Below are 20,026 nucleotides of genomic sequence, written 5' to 3' on the forward strand. Positions count from 1 at the left end.
ACTCTGCTAGCTCATAGGCCCTTTGGGAGAGTTAGAAATAGGCACTTCCTCCCTAAGCCATCTGTCTGAAAAAAATTATGCTTATATTAGAACATGGCACATTACCGCCATCTGCTGAGAAATTGTGGTAAAAGAGCAAATCTGCAATGTCTAAGGGTGAAGGAATAGTAGGCATGACTTGGAATTTTGCAGTGCACAATTTAAGCATCATATATGACAGTCTTCAATTATTAAATAGTATGTTAGCAAAGTGCTCTAGAGTATATGCACTGGACACAGGATGCCTGTGTTGAATTCCCAGCCCTCATCCTTCCTAGATGATGGAGTCAAAAGGAAATTTGATCTCACTTCTCTCATCCTGCCTTTCCTAAGCTATAGATGGAGATAAATTAATTCCAGTTCTATGGAATGAAAATAATGATGAAGCGCACCCAAGCATGTAAAGTGTGTTGGTACTAGGATCAAACCCAGGGTATCACGCATATTAGGCAACTGCTCTACCACTGGGTCCCCTCCATTGTGTTTTGTTTTACAATTTATTTAACAAACACTTGCTAAGTGGCAGGAACAGTTTTAATATCTCCACAAATATTGACTCTTTTAATCATCATAATGACTGTCTTGGGAATACATCATCTGATGGGACCCTTGAGTATATACATTCCAATAGGTGTTTGCAGACATCACATACACCCCACTGAGACTGGAATTTCCACATTCCAGGGAATCTCCTTTTGACTCCCTAGAAGCTATGAAGACTTGGGATTGGGAAGTGATTCCAGATTCCCAGTGCTCGCAGGTTGGGGCAGATGCTGTGTATGATTGTATGGGCGGATAACTAGAAGGGTGGAGAAACTTGCGGGAACCCAGCAAATAGACACCTGGAAGTCTCAGCCACTTCAGCACCACGGAAAGCTCCTGGGCATGCGCAGAAAGCCTCACCGAGGTCTCTGGGCCCTGCCCCCCTGCCCGCCCGCCCTTTCCGCCGGCTCCGCCCAGATTTAAAGCTCTCTCTTATTTAAAGACCCAAAGGAGGCCTGGGCAAGTCCAGCATATTTACACACTGACTCTTCCATAAAGACATAGGATGACCTGGTAGGGAAGAGGACTTTATTGGGATGTTAGTGGGGAAAACGTGGGCAGGTGAACTCTAGGGAAAAATAGACGCTGGAACCAAAGTGGTGGTGACCTTAAGGAGCAATAACTTACAAAATAAATTAAGGTGAGGAGGTCCAAAGCGGGTTGGCCGCTGGGAATGTCTGGGTATTTCTTAGGGATGGCACTGGAAAGGGGAAATACGAGTGAACTTGTCGAGGCCTCCCTCCCCCACCCTAGGCTGGGAATTGGGGTTCTGGGGCCCCAGGAAGAGGGGAGGTCTGGGCTCAGCTGAAGGCATCAAGGGGGTGGGTTCAGGGTCGTTCCTCCAGGAAGCGGTAGGTGGGATTCTCATAACCATGTCGCTGCAGTTCACGAAGCTGCTGCTCCTCTAGGGTCAGCATGGGATCCACCTGCAACAGGGGCAGAGGAGGGCTCATGGAACTCAGAGACCTGGCCACAGAGCTCATGGTCCACCCATGTCCGCATCAGGTCTTTGCGCCTCTCACCTCCACCACTCCGTGGCTGATGGCCCCATAGGGCTTCTTCTTGCGCAGGAGCAGCATGGAGAGGACGATGAGGGAGCCCCCACCGGCTCCCATGATCAGCAGACCCGACACAGCCTCACGAGACACTCCTGTCCCCGCTGGTGCCTGAAGGGAGAGAATAAAGGGCCAAAGACATCTTTGAGGCTTATCTAGGTCCTGTGGGGCTTTGGGAGCCAGGGCTTAAATAGTGATCTCTGATCTTTTCCCCCCAAGCACTGAGAATATGCTTCCTCTTACCAGCTCATCTCTCTGGATCTCTGAGGAGTGGAAAGGAAAGCCCCTTGGAACAGACGCGTTCACCTGGGGAAGCAGGAGGTATCATGGATCCCAGCCTCTTCCTCCCCAGGAGCCCAAAAGGGGACTCCCCACAGCCTTCTTCTCTCCTAGGTCTCCAAAGCCCATGGCTTCAGCCCTCTTCTCTCCTCTGGCCAAGGCATCGAAGCCCTTAGCACCTCCCTCCCTCACGCCTAGGGGTCCAGGCTCCCTCTTGTCCTCCCTCAGGTGCCCACAGGTCTGTTTTACTTACCTTTGGCTCGTATTGCTCCAAGGGGGTCATCTTCTCTTTTCCAGGTGATGCGTTATCTTGTTCTGTGGACCCTACCCCCCAAGTCCCATCTCATTCTTGAGGGTCCAGAGGGGTGCTGCCCCCTGCCTGAGGAGGAGGTCATAAAGGGCACCAAACTCCACCCCAGGAGGTCTGAGGTTCCCAAGGTATGGACCTTTTCCATTCTGGGTTTAGGATTCAGTGGGATTTAGTGACTTGGACACTTACCTTTTGGAAGGGTCATGGGGGTGTCTGCTGGCAGCCAGTGGGGGAAAAGGCAGGTGAAACAGTAAAGAGAGGAAGGTATCATCAAAGAAAGAGCAGGGAAACACCCTCCCAGGGACACAAAAAGGGGGACAGAGGGCCCTGCAGAGGCCTCCACACCTTCAACATTCCTCCCCATCCTCTTTTACTCACTATGGTGACTCAGACGCCCACAGAGTTTAGGGGAATAGAAATAAGGTTGGAGGCTTGTCCCCCAAAATCTTGAGTTATCCATATTTAGGTTCACTCACCATCCTTGGAATCTGGAGGCTGCGGCCCACCCTTGTCCTCGCTGCTGCCCCCAAGTGCAGGGACTTCCAATTCATTGGGACCCAGGTGTTCTGAATGGAGAAGTTCCTCTGAAAAGAACATATAGAAAGGTGGATGGGTTGGTGAGCCCAGGGACTCCACAAAGAAAACTGGGTGTGTGAATAAAACCCTAAGAGTAGAGTGATTGAATAGTTACACAGATAGCAGAGGTAGCCCCAAGTGTGGGGTAGCAACAAGTGTATCCAGGATTCTGGGTGTTCTTAAATATCAGGAGGTTTAGGGTTAGGTATGGAGCATCCAGGAAAAAGTCACATAGATTTGGAGGCTGTGCAATGTCACATTTTCTGGTAGTGACCACATTTTCATAATCTTATTTAGGCCCCTCCCCTTGAATCTGACTTGGTTTGTAACTCATTATAACCAATAGAATGTCTATCTAAGCCTTAAGAAGATCTGGAGGGGTTGAGGATGTAACTCAGTGGTAGAGTGCTTGCCTAGCATGCACTCAGACCTTTGGGTTTGATCCCCCATTACTGAAAAAAATAAAAGGATTTGGCAACTTCTACTTTTCTGCTTTGGGGTGCCTGAGCCACCATGTAGGAAATCCATCTATCCTGATGGAGGGACCACATGGAGAGGATCCATGGAGAAGAGAAGCCCTGAGCCTATTTGGAGAAGAGAGTCCCATCTACCAGAGAGTGCCTGTCCCAGTCAGTCTGCTGGCTAAATACAGCTGCACACTTGACTACTGGCAAGATTACCAGAGCAGCCAGCTGAACCCAGAACAAATGGCAGGATCATGAACAAAGAAAATTGGTCATTGATTTAAACCACTGAGTTCTGGGATGGTTTGTTATATAAGAACAGATAACTGAAATCAGGGAAGGCTGAGGGTTGAGGGTCAAAGTCTTCCCTGAGAGATCTGGAATGAGGACCCGGGGTCATAGCTACTCACGGATCTGGGGGCGCAGCTCCTGAGCCAGGTGGGGATTCTGATCAAGCAATCCCAGGCTCTGATTCATCCTTTCCTCAATCACCTGAAGGTGGGTCTGCACCTGCAGAGAGTAGGTTGGAAGGATGAAATGGGCAATACCACCTGGAAAAGAGGAAATTTCCTCTTTTCCTGCATGAAGGAGGAATTCAGTAGGGTCCAAGGGAAAGTAGCCCATAATGATAGACAGCCACCCTGTAGGGAGTAAGGTTCAGGAATTGGGCCATAGGAGGGAAACTGAAGGAGAAGCAGGATAGAAAGAGAAAGAAGAGATGTACACAGGACAGGAAGTGAGGGGCTTGGGAAAGGAAGTAAGGTACCAGGGAAAGAAGTGGGCACAGGAGACAAGGTAAGCCAAGGTTGGTGGGGCAGGGGCAGAAAATAGATCTGAGGAACAGAAAGTGGGGTTTTAGGGGATTCTAGAGACAGGAAGTGGGATTGGAGAGTCATATAGAAATGACAGCAGATTAAGAGCAAGACCTGGAGTTCAAGAGCACAGAACAGAGCATTCATGGACAGGAAGATAACCAAAAAGAAAGAATTAGAATCTGAGGGCACAGAACAGGGGTTCCAGGGAACAAAAGTGGAGTTAGAGAAGAAGGAGGATTGATGGGCAGGAACAGGTTTCTAGGTACAGGAAGAGGATTCTAGGAAAGGAAGTAGAAATTCAAGAGCCAGGAGGTAAGAATCCAAGGGAGGAGAAGGGGCTCAAAGGCACAGTGCGTGTGTAGGGGCAGTGTAAGAGTCAGGAAGTAGGGATCCATGGGACAGGAAGTGGAATTGAGGGACTGGAATGGGTCCTGGGGCACAGAAGGAAGGCACTCTAAGGGGATCCACAGGACAGAAAGAGGGTTTGAGGGACAAGAGAAGAATCTGAGGGACTGGGGTCTGAGGATGGCAAGGCATTTGGGGGCTGGAAGAACATGAGCACCTGGAAGCGCATCTGCTGGGCCTTCTCAGGGTCCACTGCAGCCACGTGCTGGTAGTGCCGCAGTGTGTGCCGCTGCTCCTTCTGCTCTGCACGCAGGTAGCGCCGTAGGGCCAGAAGGACACGCTCTGCCTGTGGGAGAGACAAAGGCTGCCAGGGCCTGCCCTAGTTCTCCTCACCTTCTGCTCTGTGCCCCATGGCCCAGTACCTGAGGAGGATCCCCTTGCAGCGCTGCCAGGAAGCCCTCCAGGGCAGCACGGCGCTGGTCATTGATGAGGGCGATGACTCGGGAGGCATGAGTCTCCACCAGACGCTGTCGCTCACTGGACACCTGCTCCTCCAGGGTCTGCAGAATGGACTGGAAGTGCTAGGGGTGGAGGTGGACAAGGGGTCAGGAGAGATAAAGAAGGGTGAAAGGCAGGGATATTGGGGCAGGTAAGGTGGGGTTCAGTGCATCTCGGCCAAATTAGGGTAGGACTAGGTCAAAGGAGACTGACTGGAAGGAGGGGCTATGGGACCTGGTAGAGTAGGGGTAGCACGAGGCTTACTGGAGTTAGTCTGAGGGTGTCGACTGGATGGGAATGAACTGGAAACAGAACTGATCAATGTTAAGATGCAAGGGAACTTGTAGGGAGATTAGGGTCAAACTGAGACAGGCTGTGCCCCAATAAGGCTGATAGGAGTGGGACCAAGCGTTCAAATGGGAGCTAACTGTAATGGGTTAAGGGAGGAGGGGCCAAGAGGTCAAAGGCCATGTTTACTGGAGAGGGACTGAGTAAAAGTGAGATCAGAGGGGCAGGACCAAAGTGAAGGGGTTGGGGGCTAACAGGGCCATGAATAGTTCCAAGAAAAGGGCCCAGCTATGACAGCAGGAGGCTGGGGTTGGAAGAAGACTCCAGAGACAGTCCTCAAAGGAAAGTCAAGGAGACATAGGGCTAAACCTGGCCAATCTGAGGAGGAGAATAACGTGGTGTTAAAAGGAATAGGGCCAAATGCAGGGAAAAGGCCAAGGTAAGTAAGAGGGGTTGAAATGGATGGAGCAGAATATGGCCAGAGCCAGGCTGAGACCATGCACCCCTCATAGTGGACAGGCATGAGTGGGACTCACTGGAAGTTTTGTCTTACCTCGTTCAGGGCCTGTCTATCAGCTTTAGGCAGGTTCTTGGACTGGTTGTCTGCCATGGCCCATTCACGCATCACCTGGAGGGGGAGGAGCTTCAGGATCCTGGAACCCACCCTGATTGACCTGGCTAGTCTCCCAGTCCCTCTTTAAGACTTTGGAAAGTCCAGATCCCTTAAGTCCCACTGATTCTTGGGTTCCCCAAAGGGAAGACCTAGAGGAAGTTGAAAGTGGAAGAGTACCATGGACCAGAGTTTCCATGGAATTTGGTGGCATCTCAGTGGGATTCTGGGTGGGTCAGGGATCCCTGGTCATCTTACACAGTAGTGTTGAGGGCTCAGAACTGAAGGAGGCTGGGCATCCCTCAGATGTAGTGTCAATATCAATGTTTCTAAGGAATCTCCTGGTATTTATGGAAATCTGTGGGGGTGGTTGGTCCTGGGGTCCCCAGTATCATCACCTCATTAATCTGGCGCATTCTGCGCTCCTCCAGGTCCATCTTGGCCCTCAGGAACCCCTCATGCTCACTGATTTCCCCAGGCATGCCGAAGTAAACATCCACACCATCAGTGGGCCTTGGGGTGGGAGTGACTGCAAGACCAGGAATCAGGAGATCAGTCTGCAGCCCACCTCCAGGTCACCTTTTCTAGCTGGAGAACTACATTTTCTAGAGATCATTGTATATCTGGTTTAGTCATAGCTGCTAGGAATTACATGGGAGATGAAATTCTAGTCTGGGCCTACTCTTGCAAAGTTCAGGAATCCTTTATACTTCTGAGCTTTCCCCCAAATGTAACTTATGACCTACCAAATGGCCCCTCCACTTCCAAGTGCCCCAAAGCTCTTTGCATTGTTCCCAGGCTAACCCTTCCACGTCTACTTAACCCAAAGCTACGTGTCTCTTCCATTCTTCCCAACTGGGCCTCTCCCCTTCAGGTCCTTCCCAAAGATGCTATTATACCAAGGCTCCCCAAATCACCCTTTCCTCTATGGTAGAGAGGACTGGTAGATTGCCTGACCTTTGCTGACCACTGCAGGGGTATGGGAACTTGGGAGCAGGACTCTTTCTTCTTCCTGTTCTTCTTCGGCTTGAGGGGGCTCCACAAAGTAATCATCTACTGGCTGTAGGAAGGATTCTTCCTCTTCTTCATCCTCATTCCCCTCTGTTCTGCCCCGCAGGGGCCAGGACCGGGTAGAGGGGTCACTGAGAGAACAGAAGATTCAGGCAGTAAGATTCTGAGCCTAGGCTGCCATGTTTCCATCCCCTGCCTCAGAAACCTTGGGATGAGCATGGAGGGTTCCCTCTCACTCACCCAACTGCTGTCCCAGATGGGTCAGGGGTCACTGGAGGAGGGCAGCACACATACTCCACACCTCGGAATCGATCTGTACCACAGGGTAAAAGCATGCCCGAGCCATGAAGGATGAGGCCTTGGGAGCTGCAAGCCTGTAACAAGAGTGGGCCCAGATGCCAGGATTGTAGAGTAGGAGGGTGTAGAGGGGAGCTTTGAGAGATGGTCTTGGGGGATGAGGAGGCTAGAAGCCTGGATTCCTGGCTCTAGAGAAAGGGATTGGGGGATAGAAGTCCTAGATACCAGTGGAAGAGGGAGCTATAGGCCTGGACTCCTGGGTTTGAGGGATGGGGAAGGGTGGGCCAGGGTCCTGACCTCTTGTGCCTCCTGATGCCTCCGGGTGGAACTCTCACACTGGTCCATGCGTTCCTGGTGTAAGAACCGACAACCTTCTGGCACCAGTAGAGCCTCACTCACAAACTCACCAGCTGAGGAAAGGGGGACACCAGACTAAGGCTCTCCTACAGCCACCAGCCTCATGCTCCGCAGAATCCAGTTTTATCCTCCAGCTTCTTTGCCCCACTCTCAGTTCAGATGCTCAGCCCTCTAATGTGGGTCCGAGACAGGGGCTCAGAACCTCCTCTCTGAGAGAGTCCCACCTCATTTCCCTTCTCCCAGCCTGTGACTCACGAAGGCAGCGGAAAGGCACAACCTGGTGGTGAGGGTGGGCACAATGGCCACCCCGGGCACCCTCACACCAGCGCTCCATTGGGATAGCCTGTGCAGCCTGCTCCACACGTGCGATGTGCAGCTCTGGATACATCTGAGGGCACCAGGAAAGGGCAGTCAACCCACGGCCCCACCTTGCCAGCCGCCCATGTCCTTTTCAAGGGTCTAGTATTCATACGGACATTTCCTCCCTAGTCCCTGCTTCTCCATAGAAGCAGCCTTAGATGCCAAGTCCTTCCTGCCCATTGGTCAAATCCCCTAGTGCTCTCCCTTTAAAATCTGGCCATCTTTAGGTGCTCTTTTCCTGCCCAGTTTCTTTATGGAGGTCCTTCCACCTGACCCATCAGGTTAACCTCTCTAAGCCCCTTACTCTGGTTACTCTTCCCCTCCCATCAGGTCCCTCTCTCAGTAGATCTTACAGGTTTTCTTTATATTAAGCCCTCCTTTTTAAACCACGCCTCCTAGCGAGCTATTCTCCCATTGAGTCCCACCGTTCCTCCCCATCTTGCTGGTCCCTAGGTTTCCTTTACTTCTTTGCCACGCCCCTTCCTTGGCCTCTCCCACCTACAGCAGTACTCGTGACAAAAATCCACCACGTATCTCTAAACTTTGCCTCTTCATTGGGTATCTTCCTTAGCTGGCATTCTTGCGTGGTTCTCCACTCTCCTTAGTTTCTCAAAACAGGTCTCACCCTAAACTAGTCTTGCTTCTTCGTAGGGCACGCCCCCTAGCTTCCCTTCTACTTAAATCCCACAAGTCCTTGGATCCCGCGTTTTGCAAGTCTAGCTTCTTAGCCTAGACCTCGCCCCCTCTGGAACCGGCTTTCCCGCTGACCACGCCCCTCTCGTTGGTCCCGCCCACCTGTCTGCAGTACTCCAGCACGCGCTGCGGGTCCCGGAGACAGCGTCGTGAGCGCTGTGGGTCTGGCTCCCAGCGGCCGGTGCGCAGGTCCCGGTGAAGGGTTAGGCGCCCGCATAGTCCGGCCACTTGCGCTGATCCCGGAGCCTGGGAGTGGAGGCGGAGGAGACAGTGAGAGCCTCGGGGAAGCTGACGTACGGGGTCTTTTGCTTCCTAAGACCCAGCTATTCATATCCCCAGCACCAGCCCTCCCCCCAAGCACCGCACACCGGCCTCGGTGGAGGCACCGTTCCCTGGGAAACAGCTCCTGAAGGGCGGGAGCGCCCCAGCTCTCCCGTTGCTATGGCGACCCAGGTCCCCCGGGTTTCTCACGGCCTTGTTGCTGCGGAGACAGGCTCCGCCCCCACCCCAGCGCGGCATAGACGGAGTCGGAAAGGGTTAAACCTGAATCGTGGGGGAGGAGGCCAGAACCCAGGCGTTCTGGCCCCTCCTCCCTCCATCCCTAGTTCAGGCTCCTATTGCGGGGGTGCGAAGACTACAAGGCCTGGCTTCCCAGCGGGCCTGGACACCAGGTCCTTGGGATTGGAGAGCTGCATTCTGTTTGGGGGGCGGGTAACGACTGGAGGCCTGGACTCCTGGCTCCTGCGAGCCTGTGGGCGCCCTCATGGGACCAGAGGATGCAAGGAGCCCGGATTCTTAGATTCAAGTGCCCTGCTGCCTGGTGGATCCTATGTTCAGGTGGCAAGGGGTTGGGGCCAAGTCGTCCAGGCTGAGAAGGTGTGGAGGAGTGGGCTGGACTTTTGGGTCCAGGGGCTCTGGAAAAGCCAGTTCCTATGCTGCGGGTGGGAGTGGGCTAGGACGTCAGATGATGGGGTAGCTGGGGCCTGGAATCCTGGGTTCATGAATACCTAGTGCTGTTAGGAGCTCCTGGGAGAGGGCCACCTGGCTGAAAAGACTGCGCTTTCTGCCCTGGACATTCCGCATCGGGGTACCGAGGCCCGGTCCCACCCCTTCCCCCATCCCCCAGGACCCGGCCCGGCCTCACCTCGGCCGCGCCGGGGCTCCCACCGGCCAGGCTCCCGATGGCGAGCTGCGCGCGCAGGAGCAGCAGCAATAGTGGCAGCAACAGCGGCAGCGGCTGTGGGCCCCGGCGGCGGCCCAGACCGCAAGCGGCGGGGCTGGCCGGCCCCATGTCCCGGCCCTCGCGCCCTCACGTCCCCTGCACACCGCCCGGCCCGGCCCGGCCCAAGCGGTGACAGGAGCTCCCAGCTCCACCGCCGCCGCCTCCACCTCCCGCTGCCCCCGGGCTGCGCCGGCGCCGCCAGCCCCGCCCCGCGCCGGCCCCGCCTTCCCAGCCAGGACAATAGCGTGGCAGCTCTGCGCAGAGTGGAGCGGCTCCGGAACCCCGAGTGGGAGCCAGCTCCAGGCCCCCGCCCCTTGAGATTCCAGGCGACCTAACCACTCCTGCAAAAACCCAGCCAGGAGTCTGGTTCATGGGCTGTGCGGTTTGGGATTTTGAGTCCTCCTTCAGGCTGTCACGCACAGCTCTCTCCTTCTTCAGATCCAGACACCCATAAGCGGCTTTGTCCTCCGCCAGGGATGCCAGCATGGGGAACTCCCCTCCCAATAAATTCCTCTCTGGAGGTCACAAGAATTCAGTCTCCCAAATTTCCTCAATCAAGAACACAGCGATTGAGATCCGTTTCCATCCTCTTTCAGAGGAAGCCCCAGGCCCCCTTTCCCTCAGAAACAGAGGCAAACCACCCTCCCACCCTTTCTTCCTCAGACCTAGAAGTTCAGTCTTCCTATCCTGCCTCTTAAGTCCCTGGTGTCAGGACCTTTAACTTCTAGCCCAAGGATCCATGAACCAAAGCTCCCAGGCCCTTTCTAAGGATGACCTAAGTCAGGCATCCATCAAGGACCCAGCACCTCAGGACAAAGGTCTGGCCCCCTATCCTCACTCTAAGGACCAAGGGATTTCCATTTGCCCATCCTGAGTCTTCTCCCCTTCAGTGCTCACTGCTTTGTCTCCTCAAATGACAGCTTAGAATTCTATTTTCCCTGGCTAACTGGGGCAGCTGTGTCACAAGTGTGCATCAATATGGACTTTTATGTGTGTGTCCTGTGGGTACATGGGTATCTATATTTCTGTTTGCAGCTCTGAGTATTCAAGTGTATGTATAGATTTGTGTAGTTGTATATTTAAAACATCTAGAGTGTTAAACAGGTAGCAAGAGACTGAGAGGTGGCTCAGAGTTTTGGCTCCTACAGTCCCCTCCCAGGCTAGGGTAGAAGAAGACCCTTAGAACATGTTTGATTGACCTCTTCCTTGAAGAAGAAAAGGAATAATACCAGAAAAATCTTCCAGACATGCTTGCCTATTTGGCTTTCTTTTTTTTTAATAAACATAAATATTCTTATCCCCAGAGTCTCCTTCATCCCCACAATGATAGTTCTCACCCTATCCCCACTGTTTGAGTTCAGCTCTTTCTGAGTCTTTAAGGAAGGTGGAAGGAATCAAGATGGCTGCACTTCTATTGGCTAAATAAAGTGCTGTCAGGGAAAGCCAGGACACAGTGAGAGTGTCTTTTTCCCCCCTTGTTGGTGGTACTGGGTATTGAACTCAGGGGCACTTTACCATTTAGTTACATTAGCAGTCTTTTTTATTTTGACAAAGGGGCCTTGCTAAGCCTCAGAGGTGGCTGGAATTACAAGCATGTGCCACCATGCCTGGCTTATGTCTTCCATCTTGATCTGCCCTATACTATCTTTCTTCTCAATGCAAGTCGTCTTCTTGAAATATATTTCCTCAGTAACTAGAAATGACTTCCATTCCTGCCCCTAACTTTCATCACCCTCTGTCCTCAACCTCTGCAAAGGGCCTTGCATCTTGAATATCTTGTGTGTGTGTGTGTGTGTGTGTGTGTGTGTGTGTGTGTGTTACTGGGGATTGAACCTAGGGCCTCTTTCAGACTAGGCAAGTTCTCGACCACTGACCTACATTCCTAAACCCTTGAATACCTTTTCCACAGCAGAATAGGTGGGCACAATGGCCATATTGCTTCCACTTAGGGCATTTGCTTTGGCTGAGTTCACTATGTATAAATGATCCTGATAATTGTAATGATCCTTCCCCCCCCCCAGCCTTGATGTTCAACTTTGGAGGAATAAGGTTGTCATTTTGTTCTGGTCCCTCAGAAATCAGGACAACCCATTATGGCAAGTTGAAAATCCCAGGACTCTTCAGTTGGAGATGTCACACATGAGTCTGGAGACGTGGGTGGCTTGGCATGGGGAAGGCAGCATACGGGAAGGGGGGAGTCCCAGACGCCAGCTCTGGGGGTCCAAAGGATGTGGGTTTGATGTAGTTGGTGAAAGCTCGAGGATGAGGCGTGGTGAGATAACCTGCCCGGGCTCTGTACAGTCTGCAGGGGGGAACCATGTCCAGGTGCGGGTTGAAGTCATAGAAGGTAGGGGTCCCTGGAAGTCCAAGGGGGGAGGAGGGTGGCAGGAAGAGGCCTCCTCCTGGAGCTTCACCAAGGCTCAGGCTCACACTGACCCCTCGCACCTTGTAGTAACCGTTGGTTGGGTCCTGAGGGGACAAATGGGACTTGGATTGGTAACACATATAAAAGTACAGGGAAGTGAGGATCAAGGATGGACAGACAGACTGAGATAGATTCCAGACCTACAGAGAGGCGAAAAGACAGAAGCAGGAGCAGGAAAAGACCCAGAGAGACAGACATAAAAACTGGCAGAGAGACAAAGCAAGACACAAAAATAGCCTCAAAGACAAAGGGACAGGAGACCAGCAGAGAAAGCTAGAGACAGGGACAAAAAAGAATGACACAGAGACAGAGGAACAGGCCTACTGAGGGGAGGGTGGTGGTGCAGAGGAGGGGGCAGAGGGAAGGACAGCCATTCATTCATCTGCCTAATAGCCCCTGGGCTTTGATTTTATATCATGCCCTGGGCCACTGCTGGAGACATGTTCAGAGGAGGCCTGGACCTTGTCTTCATGGAGATTTCAGGCCAAGAGGGAATGACAAACCTCCAGATAGAGCAGAGCCCAGAGAGGTCAGAGATGTGACTAGGAAAAGAACAGGCAGTGACTGGGGCTGACAGGGGACCCTTTGGCAAAGTGATCATGCTGTGACAGGGAAGCCCAGGACAGAGTGGTTATGGCTGTGATGGAAAAATTGCAGGCAGAATAACCAGGCTGTGATGAGAAAAGCATGGGCTACCTAGAACAGGCAAAGTCTGGGCTGAGACTGGAGGAATAAAGGAGGGAATTAGATGGAGGTAGGAACGCGGAGGGTTTCAGGCCTCTGCTAAGTGCAGAGGAAAACGATGAGGAGGGAGGGGACTGGGGCTGGAAACAACAGGGCTGTCCTGAGGTGGGATCCCAAAGGTGGGATGGGTTTGGGGAGATGCGAAGCTAGTATGGGATCCAGTGGGTAGAAGGGGCCTGGGAAGACCATGGATAACCAAGGAGAGACATCCAGAAGGCCTAAAACATGACTGTGCCGGGGGAAGAATGTCTGGTCAGGACTCAAGCTGGAGACTAAGGCCAGGGCAGATAAGTGGAATCAACAAATAGTGCAAATTAGGGCTGTGGAGCTGGATGATATGGCCCAAGAGGTGTGTGTGTGTGTGTGTGTGTGTGTGTGTGTGTGTGTGTGCGCGCGGGCGCGCGTGCGTGCGCACGTGCTCGCTCTCACACATGCACAAGTGATAGATCTCAGGTCTAGAGGAGACAGAATGAAAATGGAGGAGACAAAAGCAGGGAAAGAGTCATAGACACAGTGAAGGAGCCCCCCACCCCCCACCCCACACCCTCCCATTCCTCACCTTGGTGTCCAGCGCCCCTTCCTCATCCAGAACCAGGTCACTATGGTCTGTGTGCACAATGGGGCCCTGGGGTATGGAAAATAGTGAGAGGGAGTGGTTAGAGGAGCCTCTTGCCCCAATGACAGACCCCAGAGACCTTCAGCCAGCCAGTGGAGGCCAGGCCACAGCGATCACTTGGGAACAGGAATCTGGACTCAGGACAAGAGGCTGGGGGATATATTGGGCCTAGGGAATGATATGGTCAGGGGCATATGTGGACTGCGGGTGCATTTGGGTCTAGGATCACTGTTAGGACTGGGGCAGCATTTGAGTTTGTGGGTTGGACTAGGTTATTATTGGGGTCTGGAAGCACAGTCAGGTCTGGGACCCTTTCGTCTTACCCGTTCCTCACCGCTGCCTGTCTCCTCCTCTGGGCCCCTTGAACTGGAGCCATCACTGCTTCCCGGGATTCGCACCAAGTTCTTTTGCTTGGAGAAAGAGGCTGCAGCCCCAACAGTGAGAGGCTGAGGTGAGTGATGGGCAGGATCACAGTTTGTGGGGATCAATAAGCCATAACAGAGAGGACTGGGGTAGATTCAGTGGGGAGTCTGGGAGCCCATAATAACCTTGTCTTGGAAGTGGGTGGTGACACTGAGGACAATGTGAAAAGCTGAGGAGAACCAAACTGTGCAGGGGTAAGTCCCAGGGCCAGCAGTCAGTGGGCAGGCCATGGGTGGGGCTGGGGGCTTTGGGACTGGAGACTGGATCAGGCACTCACCCTTGCTGTGGCGCCAGCAGCAGAGGGCCACCCCAGTAATGACAATAAGAATGGTTGTGGCTGCAGCAGCTACCCCAGCCACCATCTGCACAGTAGGCAGCAAGTCTGCAGGGAGGAGAAGGGGCATGCTGAGCAAAAGACTGAAGAACAACAGGGAAACTGGGGCTCAAGGCTCAGGCTTGAGATCTCTGGGTGGTTCAAAAGGCCACCGAGTCTGGGAATATCCAAGGTGGGTTTTTTTTTTTTTTTTTTTTGGCACTGGGGATTGAACCCAGGGGCACTTACTACTGAGCCACATCCCCAGCCTTTTTTTTTTTTTTTTTTTGCATTTTATTTAGAGACAGGGTCTTACTGAGTTGCTTAGGGTCTCACTAAGTTACTGAGGTTGGCTTTGAACTTGTGATCCTCCTGCCTCTGTCTCCCAAGCTGTTGGGATTATAGGGTGCACTTAGTTTTGGACTTATGAACTCATGAATCTGAGGTCTGAAAGGTCTCAGAGTGTGTGAGTGTAAACTCCTGGGCTTTAGAGAGTCTTAGAGTTGGAGGAATCTTTTATTTTACAATTTCCTACATTTGTGGGCTCCTTTTTTGGAGTTCTTAAGTACAAGGAGTCTTCCGGTTTAGGATTCTGTACTTGAGGGAATTTATTGTTTGGGGGTCTTAGGATTCAAGGAACCCATAGTTTTGAGGTCCCCAATGTTTCATGCTCTCTACATTTGGTGGTCTTATTCTTTGGCAGCTCTACTCTGGGAATCCTGGCATTCCTGGGGTTTGAAATCCCCAGATTTGGGGTCTTTGAGCCAGTGTCTCACCTCTACGACCCAGGCGGATCCGGGTGCCTCCCTCACCCAGCCGGTTTCGGGCACTGCAGTTGAAGCCACTGCTGAAGTCAGACTCCTGGGTCCCAGAAATGTGCAGCACAGAGATCAAACCTGGACCTTGTCCCCGGTAGCCCTCTGGGGCTGGAAACGTCTCCACCAGGAACCTGCCTCTTGACCCTGCCTCTAAGAAGCCTTCATCCCAAGACCAAACCTGGGGACACAAATAATGAGAGAGATCACTGAAGAGACTGGGGAGGGAGGGAAGAAGTGGGTGGGATGCTGGGAAAGTCAGAAAAAGTCACAGCAGCTTCAGGGGTGTGGCTGGGCAGGTCAAGGTAGGGAGAACTCTTCCTTACCACAGCTTCTGGGGCTGGAGAGGAAAACACTAGACACTGGAGGCGAGCGGGGCCCCTGAGGAAGGCGGGCGCAGAGTGCAGGGCCATCACTACCGGGGGAGCTGGAATGCAGATTGTGGACCACTCAGGAGAGGTCTCGCCCTCCCCAGAGCCGATTCTGAATCAAGGGAGACCAGGCCTGAGCACTCCCAGCTAACCCCAACCGACTCTCAAAAGTCTCCCTTTCAAGAGAATGGCCTGCAATCCCCATGCCCCCATCTACAAAACTTTCAAGGTCATGTCCACTCCCTTTAGACCTCACCCCCTTTGACCACTTCCTATCCCATGACCCTGCCGATTTCTAGAAAGTCCCTCTTGCTCACCGTTCACGGTCAACCTAGCCTCGGCTGTGCCACCCCCCAGGCCCAACAGCCCCGGCTCAGCCCGGCACACATAGTCGCCTGCATCCTCGGGTCCAACCGACTGAAGACGCAGCGTGGGCCCGGAGCTCAGCACCTGGGACAGTGTGAAAGGGCATCAGGGGTGGGACTTTGCAAGGAAGCCCGAGCCATGCCAACTACCGCCACAGGCTCCCAATCCAGCTTCACCTGCGCGCCACCGCGGCGGGTCCAGGTTACCCGTGGGAGGGGGTTCCCGCGCCAGGCACAGCTGAAGGAGGCGTCCTCCCCCACGTCCACGGACATGGATTCTGGCTTTGCCTTCAGAATCGGCCCAACTGGAGGAGGAAGAGAAGGGGTCACATGGCTGGGGCAGGATAAGCCCCTGGTTTGGGATCAGCCTCTTGGAAACGCATATTCAACAGCCTAAGTACACCCACAAATTGTCCACGCTTACACGCCCCTGACCCGCCCCTGCCCCATTTTGGCACTAACCCAGCACAGCCCAATCCTGCCTATATGCTCTTTGCAGCCCCAGGTCTTCCCACCTTGCGCTACAGCCACTCGCCGCTTTGGTCACACCCACAGCCCCGCCCCTGCTCACACAGCACGTCCAGCGCGGTGCTGCGGTTGGCGCTACCCACGGCGTTGCTGACCTCGCAGGACACGGGCTCGGTCAGGAATGAGGCGTCGGCCACCACCTCCAACCTTGGTCCTCGGGCCCCAAGCACCGGAGAACCTCCTTTTGCCCACCTGCAGAGATGATGGTATTGTTAATCTCAGTCTCCCCAAACAGGTGCTCTGGCTGGAGAGAGGTAGTCTTCCTCCTCACCTGTAGCCAGTGACAGGAGGTTGGGCTGTAGCCTGACACAGGAAAGTGACCTTCTCTCCCTCCTGCACAGTCTGTGGCTCAGCAGACAGAGTCACCACTGGGGGGTCTATAAGGATGAGACAGTGGTCAGAGTGGGCAAAGACCTGGAACACCTTTATTGCCGATCTAGGTAGGAATCCAGTCCCCAGACCCTCTAACCCACTAAGCTGAATCTGTACTTCCCTCCTTTCTTTGAGCCATCAGTCTGGGCTTCCAGTTCCCAACGAGCCATCTTTCTGTCCTCTCCTGCTATATCAGATCCAGGAATCTAGGTCCCACCCCTCTTCCCCAGGGCCAACTGAACTCACACTGCAGGCTCAGTGTGATAGCTGTATCTCTCCCTGTAGGCAATGCCTGGCTCCTGGCTCTGCAGACTAAGGTGGCTCCATCATCATGGCTGGAAGGGGTCAAGAATAAGGTGCTCTCCACTGACCCAGTGGTTCCTTCCTTCAGCAGGTTCTAGAGGTTATGGATAATAATAATGATTTCATCTATCCCTTATATATGGTAATGCTTACTATGTGTCAGGCACACTCCTAGGCATTTACAGGTATTATTTTATTCAATCCTCATAATTATCCTATAAGGTACATACTATTAATCCCATTGTACAGATAAAGAAACTGAGGGTCAGAGAGGTTAAATAACATACTCAATATCAATCAGTTAGCAAATGTCTGAGTTAGGATTTGAATCCAGGTAGTCTGGTCTTAGAGTTCTTATCTTGAATCACATTCCAAGGGTCCTAACCTTTGAATCCTTGCCCCGCCCTCACCCTGTACTCTAGGTGAATGATCAAAGTGGACCCTAAGTTTCACTGAATAGGCAAGGACCAGCAAAAGGGATTTGTATCTGACCTGGTGGAAGGTGGTCCCCTCCAGCCGGACACCATCTCGAAACCATAGCAGCTCAGGGATGGGGCGGGCATCTCCACGGCTCTGACAGGTCAGATTTGCAGGAACTCCAACAACCAGAGACACAGAGGGGCCGCCCAGCACCTGGGGGGCTTCTGGAGGCACTGTATGGTAGATCTTGGATCAGAACTGGATCCTGGGCCCAGAGACCCTCATCTTCTCAGCTCCAACCAACCACTTTCCTGGTTTTTCTGAATTCCAATACTCCTAGCTAGTACTGGCTGCAACCCTCGCCCCCAGCTCTTAAGGACAAGTGGGCTGGATCCTCACCCAGTACGTGCAGTTGGGCTGGTCGTGATCGAAGACCTGCTTGTGTAGCCTGACATTCATACGATGCTTCATCCTCTAGCTCCACTGGCCTAATGTGGAGGTCATGCTGGCCACTGGCTGCATTCCCAGATATCCAGTACCGGGACCACCCTAAAGTCAGGGGAAAGGCAGTCACACCACAGTTTGAGCTCTTGACCTCTGGTCTTCATCCCCAGATATACCACACCAAAAAATGACCCACACATTCCATGGTTAGACACTTAAAAAGTGTGCTGTAGACCCAGAGAAATAAACCCCATTCCCATTGCAGAAAATGTGGGGGTGATAAAATCAGAAAGGAAAACAAGAAAATGACCGCTATAAACATAAGGTTAGCACCTACTTCTGGGCTATGATGGTGGAAAGGAATAAGGGGCATTTGGGGGGAGCTAGCAATGACCCAAGGTATTGGTTACATGACTTCTATAATTTATGTTTTCTGCACTTTATGCATTTATATAATATCTTATAGTAAAAAAAAAATAATCCCAAACTCTATGAGTCACCCCCAAAGAAGCATCTCAATAACCCTGACTCCCAGTGTTTACCTGATCCCATCAATTTCCCAAATTTGAAAACGTCATAATAGAAACTTCAGATACAGCCCAAGCCTAGTAGTCCCACTCTAGTGCTAGTGCTCCCTGAGTAGAGGACAGCCTCACCTGGCAGGTCCCTTTCTCCCCCTAGAGCCAGCCCGTCCTTAGTCCACTGAACGAGACCCCTGTATGCGCCCAGAACACAGGGCAACCGGGCTTCCTCCCCCAGCAGCACCACCAGGTCCTCAGGCTGTTGCAGGAAATGGGGCGACCGGCCTAGGAGAATGGGGAACAGCAGATCTGAGCTTAGCGCATTAAAGAACTCCCTCACTCAGGACCCAGGGGTCCAGTTCCCAACCTGCTCGCTCTTTGGATTCTGAATTCAGAATTCTCCTCCCTCAGACCCAGGAGTCCCAGCCCCAAAGCGGTTGTCGGCAAACAATCCTCCCCATTTTCGTCCGCTCCGGTCTTGGGTACCTGCACGCCCTCTAACGCAGAAGAGGAGGACAAGGAGGGCGGGGACCAGCATCCTGAGTGTGTGTCCCCCAAGGTCCACAAGACTTGCTGTTGCACTGGCTTCGCTCCAATTTCCTTAGTTGCGGATCTCTCCTCAGCCTAGAGGGGAACCCCCCTTGCACCCTACTCTTCGCCCCAGACTGGAGGTCCCCCTGTCTCTGGCCTGAAGTCCTCCAACTTTGCTCATCCGCAGCCTCTGAAGCTCTGAAACGCCTGCGGGTTCCGCGCGCTGGGTCTCTCGGAGACCCCAGAGGGCCTGATCCCGCTGGCTCCGCCCCCGCCCGCCCCCTGGGAGGACCGCCCTCTTCCCATTGAGAAACTCCCGCGGTCTGGGCTCCGAGGAAACGGGCGCGGGGCGGGGGCGGGGGCAGCCTAATTGGGGTCTGGGAGCCGGAACATCTGGGTGCAAGAAGGGGGTCCTGCCTGGAGTGGACACCTGCGTCCTGCCGGCTTTGGGGGAGAGTCCTGGGAGCGGGTGGTGAGGAGGAGGAGGAGGAGAAAAGGGAAAGAGTGGAAGAAACTTGCTCAGCCCGGGTCCTGCAGGGACTGTGATGAGTGGAAACCGAGCTATAAACGGGAGCCCCTGGGGCCTCGCCAGTTTCCGCGCCCTGGGGAGGCGGGGCCCAGGACTCCCGTGGGTCTTCGGGTCGCGGAGAGGGCACCCCGGTGCGGGAGGGACAGCTGGGACCCCTGAGAAAGGGGGTTCAGCTCCCCACATCACACAACTCCTCAAAATATCGCTCTGCTGCCTTGTTATTGCTGCAAACCGTAGCACACTCTAAAACCCAGGAGTCTAGGCCTCCAGTCTCTCCTTTCCCAGGACCCCGCAGTCCGGGCCCAGCCCCTCTCCCCATTCCGCGGGGGCCGGGCCCCTGGGCCTTGGTTGCCAGGCGACGGCTGGGAGGCGGCAGTGCCCGGGATGGGACAGGCGGGGAGGCTGGGAACTGCGCAGCTTGTACTGACGGCTCCCTGAAGCCCAGCTGGGGCGTTCCCACGCTGCGCAGCTGGCCGAGCAGGTGGGAGGAACCCTGAGCTTATTGAGGGGTCTAGGGTCTGGAGAGATGGGATCCGGGGTCTGA

The 20,026-nt window shown here is 53.5% G+C and overlaps 2 protein-coding genes across 3 annotated transcripts; both read right to left on the reverse strand.

Moving 5' to 3' along the window:
* Positions 1–1,088: 1,088 nt before the first annotated feature.
* On the reverse strand, positions 1,089–9,938 carry Aplp1 (amyloid beta precursor like protein 1). Of its 2 annotated transcripts, none has more exons than XM_005330573.4 (17): positions 9,685–9,938; positions 8,643–8,786; positions 7,743–7,875; positions 7,428–7,540; positions 7,074–7,207; positions 6,780–6,964; positions 6,221–6,351; positions 5,766–5,840; positions 4,849–5,007; positions 4,644–4,772; positions 3,677–3,776; positions 2,703–2,810; positions 2,416–2,439; positions 2,170–2,240; positions 1,881–1,943; positions 1,605–1,748; positions 1,089–1,508 (listed from the first exon to the last, which is right to left on the reverse strand). In XM_005330573.4, exons 1-17 carry the CDS (start codon positions 9,829–9,831, stop codon positions 1,410–1,412), a joined length of 1,959 nt encoding a protein of 652 aa, XP_005330630.1. In that variant the 5' UTR covers positions 9,832–9,938; the 3' UTR covers positions 1,089–1,409. The 2 variants fall into 2 exon arrangements, with proteins under 2 accessions (XP_005330630.1, XP_005330629.1); XM_005330572.4 differs by having other exon boundaries at positions 2,416–2,442.
* Positions 9,939–11,006: 1,068 nt separating this feature from the next.
* Kirrel2 (kirre like nephrin family adhesion molecule 2) lies at positions 11,007–19,708 on the reverse strand. Its single transcript, XM_021730014.3, has 15 exons — positions 18,909–19,708; positions 18,558–18,707; positions 17,857–18,006; positions 17,530–17,690; positions 16,981–17,131; positions 16,634–16,739; positions 16,406–16,554; positions 16,012–16,139; positions 15,787–15,919; positions 15,425–15,525; positions 15,060–15,279; positions 14,248–14,352; positions 13,871–13,971; positions 13,491–13,556; positions 11,007–12,231 (listed from the first exon to the last, which is right to left on the reverse strand). Exons 1-15 carry the CDS (start codon positions 18,958–18,960, stop codon positions 11,896–11,898), a joined length of 2,109 nt encoding a protein of 702 aa, XP_021585689.1. The 5' UTR covers positions 18,961–19,708; the 3' UTR covers positions 11,007–11,895.
* Positions 19,709–20,026: the final 318 nt, after the last annotated feature.

This window comes from Ictidomys tridecemlineatus, chromosome 15 (genome assembly GCF_052094955.1).
Source record: "Ictidomys tridecemlineatus isolate mIctTri1 chromosome 15, mIctTri1.hap1, whole genome shotgun sequence".
NCBI classification, from domain to species: Eukaryota; Metazoa; Chordata; class Mammalia; order Rodentia; family Sciuridae; genus Ictidomys; species Ictidomys tridecemlineatus.

Excerpts from the sequence above, each read along its gene's own strand:
- Kirrel2 (XM_021730014.3), bottom strand. The coding sequence starts at position 18,960 with ATGCTGGTCCCCGCCCTCCTTGTCCTCCTCTTCTGCGTTAGAGGGCGT. Across the intron at positions 17,132-17,529 it reads AGGGGACCACCTTCCACCAG|AACCTGCTGAAGGAAGGAAC; the intron begins GTCAGATACAAA and ends CATAACCTCTAG. Across the intron at positions 13,972-14,247 it reads CTGCTGGCGCCACAGCAAGG|CCTCTTTCTCCAAGCAAAAG; the intron begins GTGAGTGCCTGA and ends TTGGGGCTGCAG.
- Aplp1 (XM_005330572.4), bottom strand. The coding sequence starts at position 9,831 with ATGGGGCCGGCCAGCCCCGCCGCTTGCGGTCTGGGCCGCCGCCGGGGC. Across the intron at positions 7,876-8,642 it reads TGCTGGAGTACTGCAGACAG|ATGTATCCAGAGCTGCACAT; the intron begins GTGGGCGGGACC and ends TGGTGCCCTCAG. Across the intron at positions 6,965-7,073 it reads CCATCTGGGACAGCAGTTGG|TGACCCCTCTACCCGGTCCT; the intron begins GTGAGTGAGAGG and ends CTGTTCTCTCAG.